Genomic DNA, 21,216 nt, shown 5'->3' with positions numbered 1-21,216 from the left:
TTGTTTGTTGCACTCTTCAACTGGTCTTTGATGCATTTAATATTCTCGCTGAAGCAGAAAAAAAAAGTACAGTAGTGAACTAGAACCAAGAGGACAATCTGTCTGCAACATGTTGTCCAACTGGGCCCCAGAGCAAAGAGACCAGGAAGTGCCGCTCCCCAGGTCTGACAGGGATAGATGGGGTAGATGGACAGGAAGAGTAAATGAAAGCTTGGTGGAAACGAGGGCAGAATGAGTCTCTAACCCACTTTCTCTCAGTTGAAAGCAAAACCTCATGAATGTATCTGCCTGTTCTTTCATCTGCCCTTTTTGTTGGAGAACAATATGCTGTCCACCTCTAAGAGAGCACAGACAAGAAATGGTTTTATACAAAACCAAAAGTTTCAACTTGTGAAGCCCTGGAACCAAACAAAGCAGAAATTCTCTGCTTGACTGTTTTTTTTTAAATAAACATTTTTCCAAAGGACTTGAATCCCAAGCAGCAGCCACAAAGTGAGTCAAAACACCACTCAGAGGTTTAGATCCAGCGTTCTCCAGCTTTTGCAGGTGCTTGGCGTGGTTCAATCAATGGCCGTTTACTCAATAGCAAAAATGTTTACTTAGCCACTATGTTTATGAAGGGCTCCTTATGCATATAAACACTCAGAAAGCATGGAAACATCCACAGCAATTTCTGAGGCAAAATTGTTTTGGTAGTTTCAGATACCATAGTACAAATAACCATGCAAACATTGCTACACAAAACATGGATGCAAGTTAAATATAGTCCCTTTGAACCAAAAGGAGAAAAAGTGCAAAGAATGCTTTTTTTAACCTATATCTCAGGGGGGAAAGAGGCCACTCTTATAATTAAACCGGATTTCTGTTCAGTTCAGTGTATCAGCGGGTTTTTGCCCCAGAATCAATTTCTGCCCTTTGTTTACTTTTTGCTGTTTTAGTTCTGCCACTTTTTTTCTGTTACTTGTCATGTGTTTTCTCTTTTTAGTCTGTAAGTCTTGCTCTGAAGTATAACCACAACAGAAAATCACTGACAAATTAAATAAAATCCTGTTTTGTTTTGTTTTGTTTTGTTTTCTTTCCTCGCAGCTTCACAGAGACTGCCAGGTCCACATGAGGTGGTGTTTTACAGCGAGACAGACGATACCCCAGGGGTGATGTTGTGGAGATACCCAGAACCTCGTGTCCTTACCTTTGTCAGGATAACACCTGTTCCCTTCAACACCACAGAAGACCCTGAGATCAGCACTGCAGACCTGGGAGATGTCTTGCAGGTAGAAAATGACGTCCGGGGTCTGAAAACAGATCTGACGAGTAACGTTCTCAATCAAAAAGATAGCCTTTTGCGTAATACTTAGAATAACCAAAGTTTTCAAAATAGGCATCCAATGAGCCCACAAACCCACCAGGAAAGGTTTTTCACAGAGGTCGGTGCAAGTGACATTTTCCTAGAGACTTCTACAGGACCAGAAATATTTTTTCAACTACAGGCTTTACCCCCTGGTGGCCATTAGAGAGAATGCGGGTATAAGGCACTTAGTATTTGCATTCTCTTTTCATAGCCGTTCATCTTATGTTATGTTATATTATGTCCCTTCCATAGTATATAGAGAGTATATGTCTTATATGTCTGCCTTTACTCCAAAACTCCAAAAAAGCAAAGAACAGTAATGCATTAACCAATCCATGGTCCAGCTCATTGTGCAGATGCTATAGTCACATACAAAGATGCAAGATTAGGAGAGAATCCACACACCTCTGCCAGTAGTCTTTGCTTAACATCACCTGCACTAAAAGGGAAATAAAGCGTCGTAGAGCTGGACCGGGGGGGGGGGGGGGGGGGGGCGTTGTAATTCCCTTGACATGAGTCATGAGAACTCCTATACACTGCATGTTATTGAATGACAGAGACCCCTGCTGTCTTTCCAAACATGTAATACATGGTCAGACAGCTGTGGAAGTCATCGTGCATGCTCTGGTGTGAATAGCCAGGTGTCTCAAAGCACAGATGAGGTTATATTTTGGCAGGGTGCAGTAGCTACCGAGCCTTCGGGGCCTCAGTGGGGGACAGGACATCCCACTTTTCCTCCTATCACTCATTTCCCCATCCTCTCTTTCCCCATCCTCTCTTTCCAACTTTTCATTCTTAAAGAAAAGATTCATCCCAAATTGTGGTCTTTTGCATCCTCCTCCATATTCTCTTTTTTTTTTCTTGAAACAGAAATATGACATTTGTTAGTGCCTGATAGTGTCATTGCAACAGTCGGTTGGATTTATATTTTTGACCATTCCTTTAGGAATAGAATTTGTGGGAACAGAACATGCAAAACATGTTTTGTCACCCTCTCTTCTTAGCCCAGTCAAAGCCATCTGTGTTTGGTCTGATTTTATTTGAATAGCCTTGTTATTGTGGTTTTAAATTCAATTGTGTGACTGAGAAGCAGCTGTATAGCGATAAATGATCTACCACTAGATTCTCAAAATATGATGCAAGGATGGGTCAAGTACATAAATACAGACAGCCGATCAAAGATTACATTATTGTAACAACAGTTTAGCATTAGTTCTTGATGGCTATAACATTGTAAGTGTACAAAGTTTTACTATGACAAAATAATTCCCAACTGGCTTTTAGCTTTTTTATTCAGTTTGAAGCTTTGGGCTTGGATGCCCTCGTCTTTTCCTTCTCCTATTTTTCTCCGGCTGCAGCATAGGTTTCTCATCTCCCCATCTCCTCTCTTTATCTTTCACATTCTTTCCTGAACTCCCATAGCCATTTCACCTACAGTACCGATTCTGTCTGTTTATGTGTGCTGGCCCAGGAGAGGAAAGATTTTGGAAGGTGCTGCAGATGTCAGACTTTCAGCGAGGCCCCACAGCTGTAAAGTCTGTAATGAGCAAAACTCCTGAGCAAACCCTCGAGCTGATTGGCCACATATTGAGTTACAGTAGAGAATTAGAGGGAGCTGATGTGTGTAGAGGAGAGAGAGTTGGAGGAAGATGTGATGATAGAGTTGGGATTGGGGGGAGGGGTTATTGTGGGTGGAGGAATAGGAAATAATATTGAGTGAAAGGGGGTTAAAGAAATATATATATATATATGACCATAGAGGGGGTGGTGTCTTCTGCAGTTCTGATAATGCCTACAGAAGCCTCAGTGTGAGAGGATCTGTGTGACAATGCTACACTTTCTCTACTCCAAGGAAGAGGATGTTGATTATTTAGCAGCTGCTGGAAATGACAGGCAGGCAAAAATGAACTGTACGTCCTTCCTGATGTATACTCTGCAATATAATGTGTGTTACTATTACACATATGTGTCCTGTGCACAGAAAATGCATGATGTCAATAAGAAGCATGCATTTACGTCTGCATTACTACATATGCCTGTGCCAGTACGTAAAAGATAATGCCTGTGACTACAGACATGTGTATTAGAGTTGTGTGTATTACACAGCAGGAGTTATGGAACCAGTAGTTGATGAACATATGGTTTCCACATCTTCCACTCTGCTCCTCTTCCCCTGTCATGTGGCATGGTCCTATCTCTTCTGACAAGTCTGTTAAAAGGAATCAGGTGTTGAGGCTACTGCAGGGATAGTGGTGAAAAGAGGAGGCCCCAAGCACACAACTGTTGTTAAAACTCCTTCATGTGGGGATTTGATGCAGCATCTGCAGAGAAAAGCAATGGAAGCCATTGCATTTGACAAGTTAGAGAAATCTATAAAGCACATTGTGCAACATTAGTTGTCTTCTATTAGAAAGGACTAGAACTTGTAAAACTGCTGAGCCAGCTGTAAAGGATCAAAAAGCAAGCAATGAGTCTCTCTGCTGTTTTTGTGTCATCCATGTAAACTATGCTGCAGCATGTTCATAGAGCAATGGGTCTGGCTGCTGGTAGTAGTACAAATGTAGGACATAACACACAATGTGTTTGTTTGTTTGTTTAAACTGATTTAAATTCGGTGTTAAACGCTATTCCTGTACGTTTTTGAACACTGCTAAATATGTTGTTGCTAAACTAGACGTGAAAGTAATTCTAAGATATTGGATATCTGTTTACAGATAAATTACATTTACGGTTATTATTTTAACTGAAGTTCTTGGTCATCAGCCAAAGTTATTGCAGTCCCAGGTTTGATTGATTGTAGCCCCAGTGACATAATGGTAACGCGTTGCCTTTTAGGAAACATCAGCAGTCTCGTTTAATTCGCTTTTTTAATTCCTCCCAGGACCAGAAAGAAAGTCCAGCTGAGGGGAACGGAAATGCAGCCATAAAACTCCAAAACACAGTAATGGCTTAGTTTGTATTCCAAAGGAATTTCATTTACTTTACATCAAGACTGAGGAGAGAGAAAGAGAGAGGGAGAAGGCAGTCATAATTTCTCAGGCCTCTAAAATTACCATGTGGCTATGCAGAGATGGAGGCTGATAGATTTTGAGAAATGGAAAGTGAGAGGCATAGGGAAAGAAAAGAAATAAGTAGTTAAGGGCGAGTGATAGTCAGCATTAAGCTGTGTTCATTCCTCTCTGTCATTTATGAAGTAATTCTTTTTTTTAAACATAGCAGGTGGACAGAGGACTGCATGTAAACAAAATAAAAATAGGTTTTCCGATCGGTTTTTCTCACTACCCCCCCCCCCCCCCCCCCCTTTTGTCACACTCCCCCCTTGCTCCTTTCCTTTAGTCCTTCCCCACTTTCCCCTGCTCTTCAGAATAAATGAAGGGTTGTACTGGCGGGGGGGGGGGGCTCCTGCTCTGAGCCTTGCTGCTCGCTTGTCCCCAGAGCAGATCATATTAACATTTTATAAAATCAAGATTTCCTGCATTTAAATAGTTGTGGTTTCCCAACTGGTTCCAGTATCTCAGAGGGGGAATTCAAACCTCCTTCCATTACTCAAAGTCAAATTGCTGCCTGAGCTGTTTTTACGTACGGTTGAAGGGGAGCAATGTCAGAATTTGGTGGTTGGTTGGGGGGGGACTCTTGCCGCTGAAAAGCATCTGATCCCTAATGGAGCATCCACAGGTTCCCACCTGTAGAGTGCCGAAGCAATGAACCGATGATAAGAGAGAAAGGTGACTCATTGTCACCTTCTTGTTACATGCAGTCAGTTCTCTGAATCATAAGCAGGTGTTCGTCTTGCTCTCTTTTCTGTCCATCCTGTTCGTGTTCCCCTCCTCCTGCTTCTGTGGGGCCTGGGAACCATGGAGCAAACACAGGAGCTATGATTCAGCTTGACCCCAGCTCAGGGGAGCTGGAGGAGATGGAGCGTGTTAAAGCAGAGAATAAAAGTTCGAGTTCAGACACAGCATCCAGTAAAGTAAATGTAACAGAGTCTTGTCTCATTCAATTGCCTTTTGTCCATGCCGACTTTTCACAATATGCAATTGTGTTACTGTGATCATCCACTCTCTGTTGAAGGAAGTTGCCCAAATTACTCTGACTTTATTAAAAAAATCACACCATCTGCTCCCCTGCTGTTTGCGTGCATGGCGTTGTGGGGATAGCCTTTCATGTCCCAGCAGGCCTCCGTTATGCCATCGTGGCCCCTCTGGCCTGCGAGCGGTATCATAAAAACACTGCAGCCTGAGTTGAGCCACCAACCTTCAGCCATAACTTGTTTTTGTTAATGTTATATGAAACACAGGTCCACCATCAGCTTCACATCTGTGACACGCCCTTTCCGCCGATGCACTCGTTCTCTCCGATGAATAGAAATGTTGGAAGGTAAACCAGGGTACTCAACTGGGTATTTTACTTCAGAGCGACACATTTACCCAGAAATAGCGAGGTGGAATTTTAGCCAAGATAACTATTATTGTAGCAGGACAGTGCTCAAGCGGACCTGCATTAGTCACAGCTAATGCACTATAAAAATAAAAGACTGTCCATGTGGTTAATTTGATCTGGAGTTTTTGCACCTCATCCACTAAAATCTCCAGTCCCCCTATAAGAGTTTGGCAGAATAGAGTAAAAACACAAAAAAAGAGTGAGCATGAAGATCTCTGCATGGGCTTATTCCTGATTTTCCACACTGATTAATGTTAACATATATCAGCCCACCTGAGACAGCATAGCAGGAGTCATTTTCATTACAATTTTTATTACATCTCTTGAATAAACATTTGTTCAAGCTGATGTCAATTCAATTTGTCTGCTGGCTGATAAGAGGTAGCAAGCAGTGGAATTTTTAGACATATAGGCATCAGTGAAATAACAGAAGACCTAATAGCTCTGTTGATATTGTTAATAAAAGTAATGGCAGACATGGCTGTGGATGTCAGCAGCCACGGCCCCAGAGCGAGCTGAGGGAGTCTTCAGTTGCACAGACATACTTGAGAATTTGTAGCAATCACACCTGGGTTGGTGATGGAAATTGACTTAATTTCTGTATGTTGTGTATTTGCTTTAGTTTGGCTGCCTTTAGTTAACCTTTAGAGAAATTGTGGTTGTGCAGTCAGACTGAGAGAAGTACAATCATGTGGAGAACAGTCCTGAGTTCTCAGAAACAAAGGTGAATTATATGAATGGAAATATCATCCATACATGCACAATGCTGCCAGCACTTCTGAATATAACATTTGTTTTAAAAAGTGCTTAACATGTAGTGTTGTGCAAAAGTCTTGAGTCACGTTTCTTTCTTTTTAGCCAAGAAAATCTGAAATGGTTGCAGTGACTTATTGAAACATCTGCAGACATACATGGAAATACAGCACTTTTTTGTATAAGGCAAAAGCAGAGTTTATACAGGTCTAACAAGCTTGAAAGTCAATATTTGGTATGAGCATGTTTATTGTTTCACACAGTCTGAACTCTCTGAGGCAGTTTTCTTGTCATTTCTTTAAGCAGTCTTCAGGAATAGTTCTCCAGGCTTCACAAAGGATATTTAGAGGTCTTCTTTGGATGTTGGCGGCCTTTTGTTCCATTCTCTATCAACATGATCCCACACTGTTTCAATAATATTGGGCTCCAGGCTCTAGGGAGGCCAGCCCATGACTAATAGGGTTTCACTGTGTGTTGTTCTGTCCAGGTATGCTTTTACTCCATTGGCAGTGTGAAACCGATGCCAATCAGAGTACGTTCCAGTAACATCAAAATCAGATGATACTTTTCCATTAATTTTAACACAACCTTCAACATCCCCCACCTGTGTTTTACAGATGGCTGTAGACACTCACAGTTGTACCTCTCGCCTGACCACCTCCTTACATACTGACAATGATTTGACTCAGAAATTTCAAATTTGGATTCATCACTCCATCAGACCTGTTGCCACTGATTTTCAGTGCAGTTCTCTTGTGTATTGTGGCATACCTTAGCATTTTCTCACTGGATTTGCACCCTTCCACTGAGACCATTACTGATGAGATTTTGGCAAACAGTCGATGGATCAACTGAAAATCCAGACGCATCTCTCAGGTCCTGTTTCAGATCTTTGCTAGATTTTTTTCCCTATTTCTTAACAAGAAAATGTTTAGATACAGTTCATCTGCTGTAGATAGTGTCTTAGGCCTGGCTCTTCTTTTTTTCTTATCCTCTATTTCTTCAGTTTCCTCAGATGTTTTAAGGACATACTGCACACCATGTGCCATGAATATGTACCAAGTTTCCAGCTACCAACACTCATCTTATTGGTGGTATTATTTTATTTCTGTCAAACTTTGTTATCTTTAGAATATTTCATAGATTGAACTAAAGAAATGCAAACAAATTATGTGTTTTTGCAATAAAAAAAACCAAGTGCCTAAATAGAATTTAAAATGGTCTTGTTAAGTTTTCTGTTACTGATTCATCATTTGAGTCAGTTGCCTTTTTCTTTTAATAATTAGGTGATTCATGGGTCAATCTTAAATGTCTCAACCCAAAATAAAAGGTCAGGTACTGCATAAGGACTGGACTAAAAATGATTTAAAAAGCAGAAAATGGACAAACTTTGCAGGTCTCTCAGAAAGACTAGAGAACCATTTCTCAAGATCATCTTAAATAACTACAAGAAAGTGCGGTTTCTAGGAAGCAAAATATAAAGAAATGAGGGGTGACTCAAGACTTTTGCACAGTACCGTAGCTTCTCACGGATTTAAAGCAAACCCAAAATGGAACATTAAGTTGGAATTTAGGATAGCAGATCGTTTTTTGGCGTATGTTTTGCCCGCGGTCGTGGTGCCAGGCCTACTCTGTCGAGTTCTTGTGGAAAACACAATCTCGACCCATGCAGCCAAGGGAATGTCAGCTATTCAGGGTTACATGTTGTTTATCAGATAAGATACACACACAATCAGGCAGCGGAAACTGACACTGCCCAGACTGTATGATACGCTCACATACATACGCACACCTGTGTATACACATACGTATACATGCATATTCTCTTTCATATGTACAATTATACATCGTTTTCTTCTTGAACACATATACACAATCCACTTGAATTATACATAGGTGCCTTCTCCTCCTGAAAGCAAGTGCCAGATGTTCAACTTACACATTAAGAAAACTCCTTTTTTCCTCTTTCCGTCATTCTGACATTTTTGGATTTGGTTATCGATTTCATCTCGACGTTCCTCCAAAGTTGCACCACAAGTGAAGGGGAACATGACGTACATTCAACCATTCAAATGTATTCTACTGTACCATATATATACACCTCATATATCCCTTTCTGCATGCCGTCATGTGTATAAAATATCACAGGTGAAAAAAAAGCACGCCTGGTGTTTTAGCAATGCATTTCAGGGAATTCTCAGTGGAGATTCAGCGAGTTTCCGCTCCAGTGGCTCAGCGTTGGGGGTTGCGGGTGCACAACTCTGTCAGGTGCAATTATGAGAAGTTGATTCCAGGAAAACCTGTGTGACATTGATTATATGATGTAAGCTACAGTTACCTCATCCATTCCTCTGTAACAGTACAGCCCTGCACATGAATATATGGATGCATGCACACATTTTGTGAGCACAAGGTTTCTGACACACACAAACTTGCTGACAGTTCCAGGAGTTTGGTAATTGTCTCAGGAGTTTCATGCCTCCGGTAAACAAGTGGACTGTCTTATGTGACATATGCACACCGACAGTACTAATGCACCCAAAGCATACACACGCATTCCTCAGTTGTGTTCACGTTCAGTGCGCTGCCACTACTGATCCATCAGTAGCCAATATCTGCAGGTGCTTGGTTTCGCTGAGGGTACCAGACACCTTTATGTTAATTTTGGTACAGTGTGAGAGGAATGAATGGAGCCCTACCAGTCATCACATCAATGATACTCAATGTGAAAACACTCAAAAACTGATTGTTATTCAGTGTGAGAAACGGCTCCAGGACTTCAATGCTAATGGCCGTCTTGCAGCATGCTGTTGCTGGGTGTTTAGTTATGCTGTGGTCATGAAATGTTGTTATGGAGATGAGTTGTCAGCTTGCTGTGTTGGTGGTCTGTGGTCAAAGCGCTGTCATTTTTTCCAACTAGACGAGAGATTAAAGATCGGTTGTGTCTGAAGTGAGTAAAATTCAAGGTTGAAATGCACATGCCATAAAAAAAAATCACTTGCTCATTTGTTCTCTGAGATGGGGATTCCCCATGTCTTTTAAGGGTCAGTAAAGAATCAATGGTTAATGATTAGCAGACTACCGTAGCTTAATGCGCAGCTAGGGGATCCACAGAACAGAAATGTTACCTGTTATCTCACAGCAAATGATTAATTAGTTTAAGTCTGGGCGTGGCTGTATCTATTGGGACCGCTTAACCCAGCAATGTACATTTCATTCACCTATAGTTCATTCCATACTCTATTATAGTACATAACTAAATCAAGGATGTTTTATCCTAAATTCCAACTGTTCTGTTCCATAATAGCAGACTAAACTTTCCCAAAAGTATGAAAAACAGCTAGTGTGTGTAGGGATTTAGGAGCCAACTGTGTAATGCTTAACAAATACCAAGAGATTAAACTGTTAACCCTCATAATCTCTGGGTCTCGTCCACAGCATGTCTTTTGTCCCGTCTTCCTTCTCTCACCCCAACTGGTCCTGGCAGATGGCCCCGCCCCTCCCTGAGCCTGGTTCTGCCAGAAGTTTCTTCCTGTTGAAAGGGAGTTTTTCCCTTCCCACTGTCACCAAAGTGCTTGCTCATAGGGGGTCATATGACTGTTTTTTTCTGTATGTATTATTGAAGGGTCTACCTTACAATATAAAGCACCTTGAGGCGACTGTTATTGTGATCTGGCACTGTATAAATAAACACCCATTCATCTGCAATGGAAAAAAGTATATATAACAAGGTCTCACTTGATTGTGTGCCCAAATTCAATAGCCACAATAAGAAATTAAGTTAGTATTTTTAACAGAAAATTGCTTAGTATAACTGTAATGCTATAAGGAAACCCAGAGGGTTTCGAAAAAGCCTTGTTGGTTATATAGGTCCTCATGATGTCATTGTGAAATGTGTTTCCTCACAGTTTTGTCAAAGCTCTGAACTACCTGCGATAGTTTTAATTTGTGAGTAGTACATGCAGGCTGGCTGTATGGGGGCAACAGGAAGCAAAGAATGATTAAAGAGTCCAGAAAGTTCCAGAAATCTCAATTTCTACAAGCGCTACGATACACACACACACACACACACACACACACACACACACACACACACACACACACACACACACACACATATATATATATATATATATATATATATATATATATATATATATATAATTACATATATTTACTATATTTTTTACTTACTTTGCTTTCAGGTACCATGCAGTCTAGAGTACTGGGATGAGCTCCAGCAAACCTTTGTTCCATATCGGGAGTTCAGCCTATCAGAGAGCTGTGCCTGCCAGCTGCAGTTGCCCAGCCTCAGCCTCACCAACCAGCAGAAGGAGCTGGTGGCCTCAGACCTGTGGAGGATAGTACTCAATCATAATGGAGATGGAGATGAACAGAGGTGAGGAAATTTTGCTTTAACTGTCCATATGAGAGCGTGTTTATGTCTACACACTGGTATGTGTGTGAACCTACAGACCGTGTGCCGTCCTGTTTGAGAAAAAACAGAAGGAGAGTGCACCCAGGCTGCTGAGCACAAAGAAGTAGAATGTATCCCTCGCCCCACATCTGGTGTGCAGGAGCAGGGAGTGGGCTTGGAAGGCGTTCAGATCGGCCTAATGAGATTTCCCAGCACACCAAGTGCCTGTCAGGGCCCATCCGGATTCCTTCCTGCTTACCTTGAGTGTATCTAATCGAGGGGAAGCTCACGGGAAGCGAGAGTAGTCAGGCCCCCTTTGGCTCATAAGTTCTTAGGCCTGGCCTGGCCTGGGCTGGGCAGGGTTGAGCTAGGATGGGATGAGTTGGACGAGGCTTGCAAGATACTATAGCACCCCAAAGAGCATGCTTTTACTCCCTGCCACTGCTTCCTCTTTTCATTACTGTTACATCTTCCGACCTTCATCGATTTTTCTTTTTGTTCTTTTTTCTTTCCTTCCTTCTTTTAATCTTTTTTTCTTTTTCTCTCCCCTTATTTACTTCCATCTGGGATTTAGGGAACTTTTAGCGGAAGAGCGTTGCCGAGCCCACATTCTGTGTGGCTTAGAGAGCTCGAGCAAAACGGAGAGCAAGGAATAAGAAAACATGTAAGAAAAGCAACAGAAAAAATCTTCAGGACCAGATACTGTGTAAAGCAAAATATACATCTGTATTTCATTACAATCATATTCCGAACACTACATTTCCTTTATGTTTAAATTATTTGTCTTTTTTGATCAAAATTGATCCCCCTTTCCTTACTCCCTCGTTTCATCTGCCTTACTTTAGTTTCCACCAGAAAAATAACTTGGCTGCCCTGCCAACTGGAAGTAATGAAAATTGTCAACATATGATGCTTATCTTTTTAAGGAGTGCTCTGCTTGCACCAGCATTTTTCAGGTCTTGAGCGTTTCCTGCTGGAGTTTTTATGGTGGATCATGGTAGCAGCAAATTACAGAGCAAATGGTCATTCACTTCAATTACCTTCCATTCAACATCATCAACCATGACATGCAATTAATGTCCACGGAGGGCTTCTCCTGGAAACTGCATGTGTAATAATGTTCCTAACAGCGAGGAAGATCTTTCACATTTCACCTTATTTCATTTCTTTTTTTTGAATTCTCAGTAACTGTATGGCTGGTCTCAGTGTGCTTCCTGAGATGGATGTCACACAATTTGTACACAAACACAAAAGCATTCCACTCTTAATAAGAATCAGATTATTTTAATAAGTCCATTGATTTTCCTTTTTTTTCTTTTTTTTTTGTGACCATTATTTCACAGCTGGGCCATTGCTTTTGTTATTTAAAAAAACAAAGTTTGATAGAAAATCATTTACTGTTTTCTTTAAAACTGTCAAGTACTGAATCCCAGTCATATATTAGGATATTTTTCTCGATATTATTTCCGTATGGAATCATTTTATATTCACAGGGCGCTGTCAGTTTAAAATTTTCCTCATTTATTGCAGTCTCTTTAATGATCATTTGTAAATATTGTCGGCTTTCTCTATCAACATTTCCCTTCCAGTTCGGATAGTGAGTGTGGGTCCCAGTTACCCTGCGATCAGCTGGTCTCTCCGATTGCACTGGCAGCCTGTACCCGAGTGGACTCGTGTTTTGCACCCTGGTTCGTCCCGTCCCTGGGTGTGTGCCTGCAACTAGCACACCTGGAAGTTCACCTCTGTCATCACCTAGAACAGCTGGGTACAGGTAAGATTTGTAATATATCAAAACAAAATCTCTTCCAAGTCTGAAGTATATTGGGTTTAGTAAGAGGGATTACCTAGGTGTTCGAGAAGTTGACTTCCAAAAAACTCTACCTTTTCTTGTTCTGTGTTTGATCTCTCATGGTAGCAGTAAAGTACACTCAGATATCATCTGTTAGCAGCCCTCTGTTTGATTGACAGCTTAAGTGTCCTTTTGCTTAATGGAATTAATTGACCTCTTGTTTAAAACTCACATCTGTTCACATGTGGATTTGATTTACATTAATCCATTTTATGTTTAATCTTTGTTACTTGTTTCAGTATATTAAGTAAAAAAAATTATGTTTCTCATTCCTCCAGCTCCATCTCGACAGCTTCATCCCTTCCTGCCAGACCGGAAGTTACCTCAAGAGCAAGAGTTCATGGGGATAGGTGCTCGGCAGCCACGAGTCTTCTTGCGACAGTGGAGCTACGGACCACGTCATTGTCAGGAGTTCAGTTTTTCCTCTCAGCTAGATTGCAAGCTGTTGGAGTACCGAAACTTAACACACCTTCAGCTTCTACAGCCGTGTCTATTACAGGTTGAGCTCAGCTTTTTACATAGTTCTTCCGTCTTTACAAAAGTTTTTTTTTCCCCAAACGTTGATATTCATTTGTATTTCAGGCCCAGGCTACAGCAACCTGTTGCCCCCAAAACACCTCTTTTGATGTGAATGTGTTTGTGGATCCAGTGGCACTTAATGTCAGCCAGTATGCCATCCACACTGTAGACACTGCCCTGCAAAGCTGGCAACAGGTAACTGCAACACTCCTCATATACTACACCAGATATTTCAGCTGCATAACAAACATATTCCAAAGAATAAAATAAGAATCAATTAAAAAGTCAGCTAAATTGTCGATTATAGATTATTGATATTGCTTTTGGTGATTAAAAATATTGTGTAATTCTGAGGGTTCTTAAAGCAGAAGTTATCATTCAGTGTCTCGTCTAATGTACTTAAAGCTAATGTTGAAAGCAAAAGAGGTTACATTTTCTTTTTATAGCCAAAATTTCACCACTGCAAGAGGAAGTGGCTGCGACCAAAGGATTAGTGTTACGTCCCCACTTAAAAGTCTAGGCGATGAGGGTGGGGGACAGTAACAGTTAGATCCAGGTGGAATGAAAAGAACGCCAGGCAGAGGTATTTAACATAAAATAGATCTTTATTGTAGGCAAACACCTCAATAATCATACAAATGGCAAGAACAAAAGGAGACAGCACCGCTGCTTTAATGAGAAATCAGGGAGGTCAACCCAAAGTGGTAATGACCACTTCAACAAAGAAAGCAACAATAAGGCTTCAACAGAAAGAGACAGCAACGCTGCTAGCAAACAATATCCAGGCAGGCCACACAAACTAATGAAGGCCGCCGTCACTCATGGGCAATCACTGCTCAGTTAAACACTACTCACAAAGAGCCACACGCAGCAGGCTGTCCTACACCTAAGCCAGTAGCACACTCTGACCAGCACAGAGGAAATCCACCAGAAACCTCTCCCTTCTCCTCCACACTGCTCTTCTCCAGCTTATATCACCCCTGAGGGTAATTGGTTGTAACGAGAGCAGATGAGCAGCAGGTGTGACCTAAAGGAGAAGGCAGGGGCAGAGGGAGGGGCCAGAACGAAGGAGGAGGAGAGGGAGAAGACAACACCACGCCCACACACTCCCACAGCCTACCAGGATGTAACATTTAGTGATACGATGGCTTTGGTTAGAACATGTTGGAGGATGATTTTTTCACTTGTGTATTTAAGCAGTTTGGTGCATTCAGACATTTACATTAACAAGGGATTTCCCCTGATGTTTGATTCTAACATTAGCCTAGGGTTATTTGATTTAGAGCCAGGGACTAGTCAGTCTGTAGAGGAAATTCTAGAAAATGCATGTACATTTAGAAACTATGCCTTTGTCCCAGATGGAGTATCAGCTAAACAAACTAATAACGAAGTAGATTTCATGAGAATGGTTTTGGTTGGATGCCAGTGGTAATAAAATTTGCAGGATGGAACTGCCTTTCTGTTTGCTGTAAACTCTGACTAAGTGTGTCTGTTCTTGGGCTTCTAGTGCTTCTATGGTCCTCGTCATCTCTCAGTTCCCAGCTCTCAGCACTGCCTCTGGTAGCCAGGATATTTGTGTGTGAAGTGATGCCCATTAAAACATGGTAAAACTTGAGTGGTGACACCTGCCAAGACTTCATCTGGCCCTAGTCCTCCACCCACTTGTCTATTCCACACGCACACAAACCCACACACACACATGCTGGTTTCCCTGGCTTTGTATGTTCTATCATTGCTCTGCTCAGCTTCGCTGTGCTGACTCATATACTGGTCTCTGGAGACATGAGGCACTCTCATAGTTTTACATGCATGCAAAAACTCACTGCCAGGTGAAAGAAATAATAGTTCTTGTTTTCCTAGGAACAGCTGTGGTTTTTTTTACCTGCATAAAATAAAATTAGGCATGCTATATAGGAAACATAATATTAAATGATTGTTCTGTGTAGCAGCTTTAATACCTTTGTTTTCACTCAGGGGCATCACTGACTCATCGAAAGCGCTTAACCGACTGTGTTAGGTTATTGGTCATATTTGACCCATGGCTTCATGATCGCATCATTTAACACAAGCTAGTTAATGTTCCCTATTTCTGCTGAGTATTTTAGTCATAAATAAGACTTGAGAGCATTAGTCTTATTAGAATGAAAGGTCATATTGCAGCTTTACTGGAGTGTTACAGACATGTTGGTATCCGTGCTGGGCTTTACCCAACATGCCAAGCGTGATTACTTGGGTTATTAGTTGGTCTTGTGATCTCAGGCGCACCTCATTTGATACTGACTGTGTGAATGCTATCTTGGCTCAGCGACTTAAACCCCCAAACCGAGCTTTACAATGCATACTCACATAAATGTTGGCTTTAAAGATTGACTTTGTCAAATACAAATACTGAACTCTGCATCTACACGTTCATTCTTAAATGATTAAGTTTGCTGTGCTGTCTTTATTGGTCTACACAGCAGCAGCCTTGTAACTTCTACAGAACCTTTTAACTACCTCTAGCCTTCACCACTTTGCTGAACACAAGGGAAAAACACTGTAATTATAAGGCAAATGTGCTGCATGTGGCTACAGTAGTTCTGGAGTAAGGGGGTAAACAGAGGTCAAGTTTGAAAGGCAGATTCTTGAAAAAAAAAAAAGTTCTTGTCCACTTCAGTAGATTTGAAAACTTCCTTGATAATGGAGCATTGTTTCCATTTTTGGGGTTTCCAGTGAAAGAAAGTCTTGTATTTGATGACAGAACCACTTATGGGTGCAATTAACCCTCTGACTGGTGAAATCCTGCACTGTAGGGAAAGATTCTTTAAGATAACATAAGATTTGATTTGATAGAAATTCTCTTTGCCCATATTGTCCATGTATGGAAAAACGTGAGCCAAGCTAAAGTGTAATCAGGAAGAGTCAGAAATATTAAGAGTGTCTGACCTTCTACAGCAGAAGGAGGTATCCTAATGTGTGTAATTGTTTCAGTGATTTTCATGTTTCCTTGTGTCAAGGCTGGCAGGCAGGCCTGTTGTGATGTGGCCTGCAGGGTTAGCATCGAAACATAGAGAAGATTCTTCAGCTACAATTGAAACCTCATAACCCAGACGTGGTCATAGGAGACCACCGCAACCAGAACAGCTGGAGTACTTCCAGATGCATAGCACTCGAGTGTAGTATATGTTTGTGATTTTCACTCATTTAGCAATAGTCGGTAATAATACACAGTTGTAGTCATGGTAAATGAAGTGCTCTTGTTTCCATAATAACATCACAAAGGATTTCTGGCAATCGCAAGTCCACAGGCCAAATAGCGTCTCATTAATATCAACATGAATGTATGTTATGGCTGTTGCAAAATACTGCATGTCCCCAAGTAAGCAGGCTTACTTTCGCCCCCCACCCCCAACCGAGCTGCTGTTGGCTCTAACATCCGTTGAGCCTTCACTGAGTTTTGTCTTAATATAAAAGAGATAAGAGACTGAGGTGTACTGGAGTCTTTTGGTTGCTTGGAACCAAAGATGAGGAAAACGTGATTTTTTTTATTATCTTTCTTCATATTTCTGCCTCTTGTCTTTGCACTCAGTAGTCCCATGTGCCCCAAACCTCAGCACCCCACCACTCTAACCTCAGGCCCCATGGCCCTCTATTTTCAATTCTCAGCCCCCAGCTCCACCATGAGACTTTGCTCTGCCCTAACCCTCAGACCCTAACCCCAGGGAAGTGGCTTTGGTGGAAAGCCACACAAAAGCCCAGTAGTATTTACACACTCTGCTTTCTCACAGAACATTCACAGACTGTTACATGTGGAATTGAGACAACAACAGGAATTTTCCCCCTGTTCATTTTTTTGGGGGGGGTTCTTCCCATATTTGAACGATTCTCTTCTTGTCTTTGTAGCCGGAAAGAAAACGATTCAGAGATCATGTTACTGGTTCTTAGGCTCTGGTCATGTGTACAGAAATATATTGGTGATTTTAGAACTGATAAGTGTTTCATTATGTTCATTTTACAGGTTTCATTATCACCTCAAAGGTGTCTTGTTTCATGAGTGTTTCTTTTAAATGGGTGTCGTTATTTACAATCTGTTTTCCAGACATTTTATTGTTACCTTGTTATTTATATGTAAGCCATTGTGCAGTGCAGATCCGGGTTAGGCTCTGCGAAAGCTAGGTCATTGTATCTGGGTGGATTATGGAAACTGGATCCTTTGATACTGTCGACGATGTTTGAAAAAGCTGTCATCTTGTGCTTTTTAACAAGATATACGTGTTGACTGTTTAAATATCTTTGTCTTTATATTTGTCCGTTTAACTCGGAGACAGTCAGCGAGTGAATATGATTACCGGAGGAAGCTTTTCTGATGTCTGTATCGCGTTGCCTTGTGAATCAGAGGAGAAAGACGATACCTTCAAAGAGCGGGCTTAGCAATGGCATCTTAAGATGGCAGCAGGAAGTTTGTAAATCGCAGTGTCACATTGGAAAGGGAGCACAGATAGTGTTCCACTATAAAACTGGAAATGGATTTAAAGCCACTGCTGCAGCTGTCCCATCTATATTTTGCTCTCTCTACCTCTCTCACACACACATCTATCATCAAGTGTTCTTTTAATGGTGTAAACTTTCCCATCCGTTTTCAATAGCATCAACAACCCCAGGACCCTGAACGTGCTTGGCAGTGAAACTCTGAGATTTTACTGCCAGCCTCTTTTAACCATCAACCATCACTCTCCCCCCCACCCACCCCCAAGCCATTTAAAAGTATACAGCAGGCTGAGGTCCCTCTTTGTTGGGGTACTTGAGGAGTTATTGAGAAGTTGTCTGAACTACATTCATGTGCGTCAAGAATCAAGGAGGAGTGTGCAGAAGAGATCCCATCAGAGCCCTAAGAGCCTTTGGAAAGAACTCAAGTAAAGCTTACCCTTGCACCCAAGCGTTCCCTATCCAGCTCAGAGCCATAGTTTGTGCTGTTTTGAATGTGCTTGAATTCCTGAATGCAGGAGAAACACCCCACTCTCTCTCTCTCTCTTGGTTAAACCATTGTTTTCAATAGCAGACAGTGAGCTCTCCCTTCTTGCATGCAAGGTGACGTATGAGTGGACAGCATCCCTGTATGACTCGCAAGAATTTCTGTGCGGTTCAGTGTTGTAGGTGGGCCAGACTCCATCATATTGTTTCCTCCAACACACACACAGTATAGGGATGATACTTACTAACAGGAATGCCTACACAGCAGCCCACTTAGTTTCCAGGAGCAAACTGCAGCATTTAGCTGTTCAAAAAAAGGATTTTTAAAAATTTAAGGGATTGATAAAGTGACGGGCCTCCTGGAGAGGTCAGAGGTCAGATTGGTCCAGCTGGAATACCTGTCAGGCTATGATGAACCACTCCCCATTTAAAATGTTGTTGTCTCCTCTGATAATATCACTAATTTCCTTCTTCATTGTTAAGTCTATAAATGCATGCATTGTTGACACATGTATATGTGTTTTGACACCCACAACAAATGCAAACTTCCAAAATAAATGCATTTTTTTAAATGTCCTTCCTCTTCCTTCTCTTTTCTTCTTTGTCTTCCCACCTCATCCGCTCATCTCTCTCTTTTTTTCTGCCAGAATGGAAACGCAGAGGCTGAGGAGCTGCTCTACAGCCACTATGTTATTTGTAATGATACGCATGAGACACTGCGCTTTGGTCAGGTGGACACTGATGAGAACGTGCTCCTGGCCAGCCTCCATAGCCACCAGTACAGCTGGAGATCCCACAAATCCCCTCAGGTAACATGCGCACACGCACACCCGAGCAAGCATACATAGCCCATACTTAATGAAATGTCTGATGACCGACAGACTTGTTTTGGTTGATTTTGAATAGAGCCATGCACACATGCATGCTCCTGCACACAAATCTTTTGGACATCAGCGGTCGTCATAAAAGACAGAAACACATGATTAAGATATTTACTTTGGAACGCAGAGCGTTAACATTGTGCAGAATTATGGAAACAGTGAGCACACACACTCTGAACCTTATATAAATGGACACCTGAATACACACATACTGCATACATACGTACAGTACATATGTGTAAAAAGAATGGCTCACACACAATTTCTGTGCAAAAGTTGTAAGAGGTGTGTATACACACACACCAGACACATCATTGTGCAGCGGGTATCTGTGTGTTTCTGTCAGTGTTCTCAGACAGTGCCCTGACAGCATTGTTAAAGAAGATTGATTATATTTAACCCTTTGTGGTTTTGAGGTTGAGTGGAGGGTGGGCTGGCGATCTGTGGCATATGTGTGTGTTTGGTGCACACATGTTTCAGGACCCCCATGCGTTCCACAGCGAGTGTGAGAAAGTCAAGCTTGAGAAAAGACATGGCCATAATTGCTCGCAGTAAGTCAGTAAGTCAAGTTGTATTAATCATCGACCATGGTTAATCTGTGCTCTTACCTCACTCTTGCTTACAGACGCACGCACACACACGCAGTGCGTGAGTGGCAATCTGGCATATCAGCACAGTGAACACCACATTTAATTCCTGCAGTGAGTCAAAATGACCTCGGTATTTTCAAGGATATTTTGGATGAAAAATTGTCCGAATGGGCCAAATGTCATCATAGATGAAGAATGCGATTCCAAGATAGTTCTGTCATGTGTTATTCCATCATGTGTTTGTGGTATATGAAATATGTGTTCTCAAGATGAACATGATTTGTGAAACTAGATAAATAAGAAATAGTGCAGCTTTGCCAAAAACACTCAGCTAACTTTGAGCTTGACGATTAAAAGCTTGCCAATGTGTCCGCCTCAGCAAATTGTAGCAAACACTCCTAATTACATTTTGGGGTTATAATAATAGTGACACTGATAAGGAAAAGGGTTGTATTTCTTTAATGGTTACTTGGAAGTGGGTTTTATTTCACTATTACAAATCAGTTTCCAGGCTGAGATGTAAGTGGTTTTGCTGTTTTGCTTAAGTCCCACGATGCCGTGGAGCATCTAAAACGACTCTGACCATCACAAACCATCATCTTCTAGTTTTCCTCTATCTGTCAGTCTGCTCGTGACTTCAACTCAAGATCTTCTGTCCTCTTGTCTGCGTATCCCATTTAACTGTGTCCAGTTTTACTGTTATAGGGTTAGTATACATATACAATGTGGAAATTGTTTAGCTATAACATCCTACCACCAAATCCTCTCTCATTCATCCCCTAACCCTCCCCCACGCTGACAAATACTCTAACCCTGCTCAGCATTGAGGCACGGCGTATCACTTTGATTTAACTTTAAATAACCACGCTATACATCAGTTCCACTCCACTTTTTCATGCGCTGTCATCACCATGTTCTGTTGCTGTAACTTTTCAAATTATATCCATTAGCACTTTGCAGCTTGGGAGCCACGGTACAATTACCTCACTCATACTGGTTATACTTTAATGCTATGCATAGTTCTGTGTCTCTTCTTTCCATGCTCTGGAAGGACCCACCAAACACAACCCAAAATCCATTCCAGGCCTCACACCCTGAGCCATAGGTTAGCAATCATTCCCTTGTTGCTGGCTCAGTCCTGGTCTCTCTTTATTCCTATATGAGATCAGTATACCTGCACAGTCTCTGGCTCCTACACTGTTTGTAGGTCTCACTTAGACATTGTGCCGTTCTCATCCCAAATGCACAACTAGTACTTGTCCCTTTCCTTTTCTCCTGAAGTTAGTCATCTGTTCTGATGTTCACATCCATACTGGCTAAGCTCGTTGGTCCTGGTGCTGACTCCCTGTCTGTCCTGTGTCTGGCTAGAAGGCAACTTTGTCCTTTTAGTTTCCATCTCATCCCAGTAGGTGTTGTCGATATGGTTGATTCTGGAAGGGAACTACTCATGAAGGCTTGGCACTGGCTGT

The 21,216-nt window shown here is 41.7% G+C and overlaps 1 protein-coding gene across 3 annotated transcripts in view; it reads left to right on the top strand.

The window, feature by feature from the left end:
- Window positions 1–21,216, top strand: part of vps13b (vacuolar protein sorting 13 homolog B) — a 302,426-nt gene that overhangs the window by 239,361 nt on the left and 41,849 nt on the right. For all 3 annotated transcript variants that reach the window (XM_080895821.1, XM_080895823.1, XM_080895822.1), the window contains exons 41-46: window positions 1,087–1,271; window positions 10,747–10,940; window positions 12,548–12,729; window positions 13,086–13,306; window positions 13,390–13,521; window positions 18,924–19,085. In XM_080895821.1, coding sequence (XP_080751947.1) covers window positions 1,087–1,271; window positions 10,747–10,940; window positions 12,548–12,729; window positions 13,086–13,306; window positions 13,390–13,521; window positions 18,924–19,085 — 1,076 coding nt within the window. The remainder of the gene's footprint in view (window positions 1–1,086; window positions 1,272–10,746; window positions 10,941–12,547; window positions 12,730–13,085; window positions 13,307–13,389; window positions 13,522–18,923; window positions 19,086–21,216) is intronic.

The sequence above is a fragment of the Rhamphochromis sp. 'chilingali' genome (assembly GCF_963969265.1).
Source record: "Rhamphochromis sp. 'chilingali' genome assembly, chromosome: 11".
NCBI classification, from domain to species: Eukaryota; Metazoa; Chordata; class Actinopteri; order Cichliformes; family Cichlidae; genus Rhamphochromis; species Rhamphochromis sp. 'chilingali'.
Note: the sequence above shows the minus strand (reverse complement) of the source record. Positions and strands in the feature narration are given on the sequence as shown.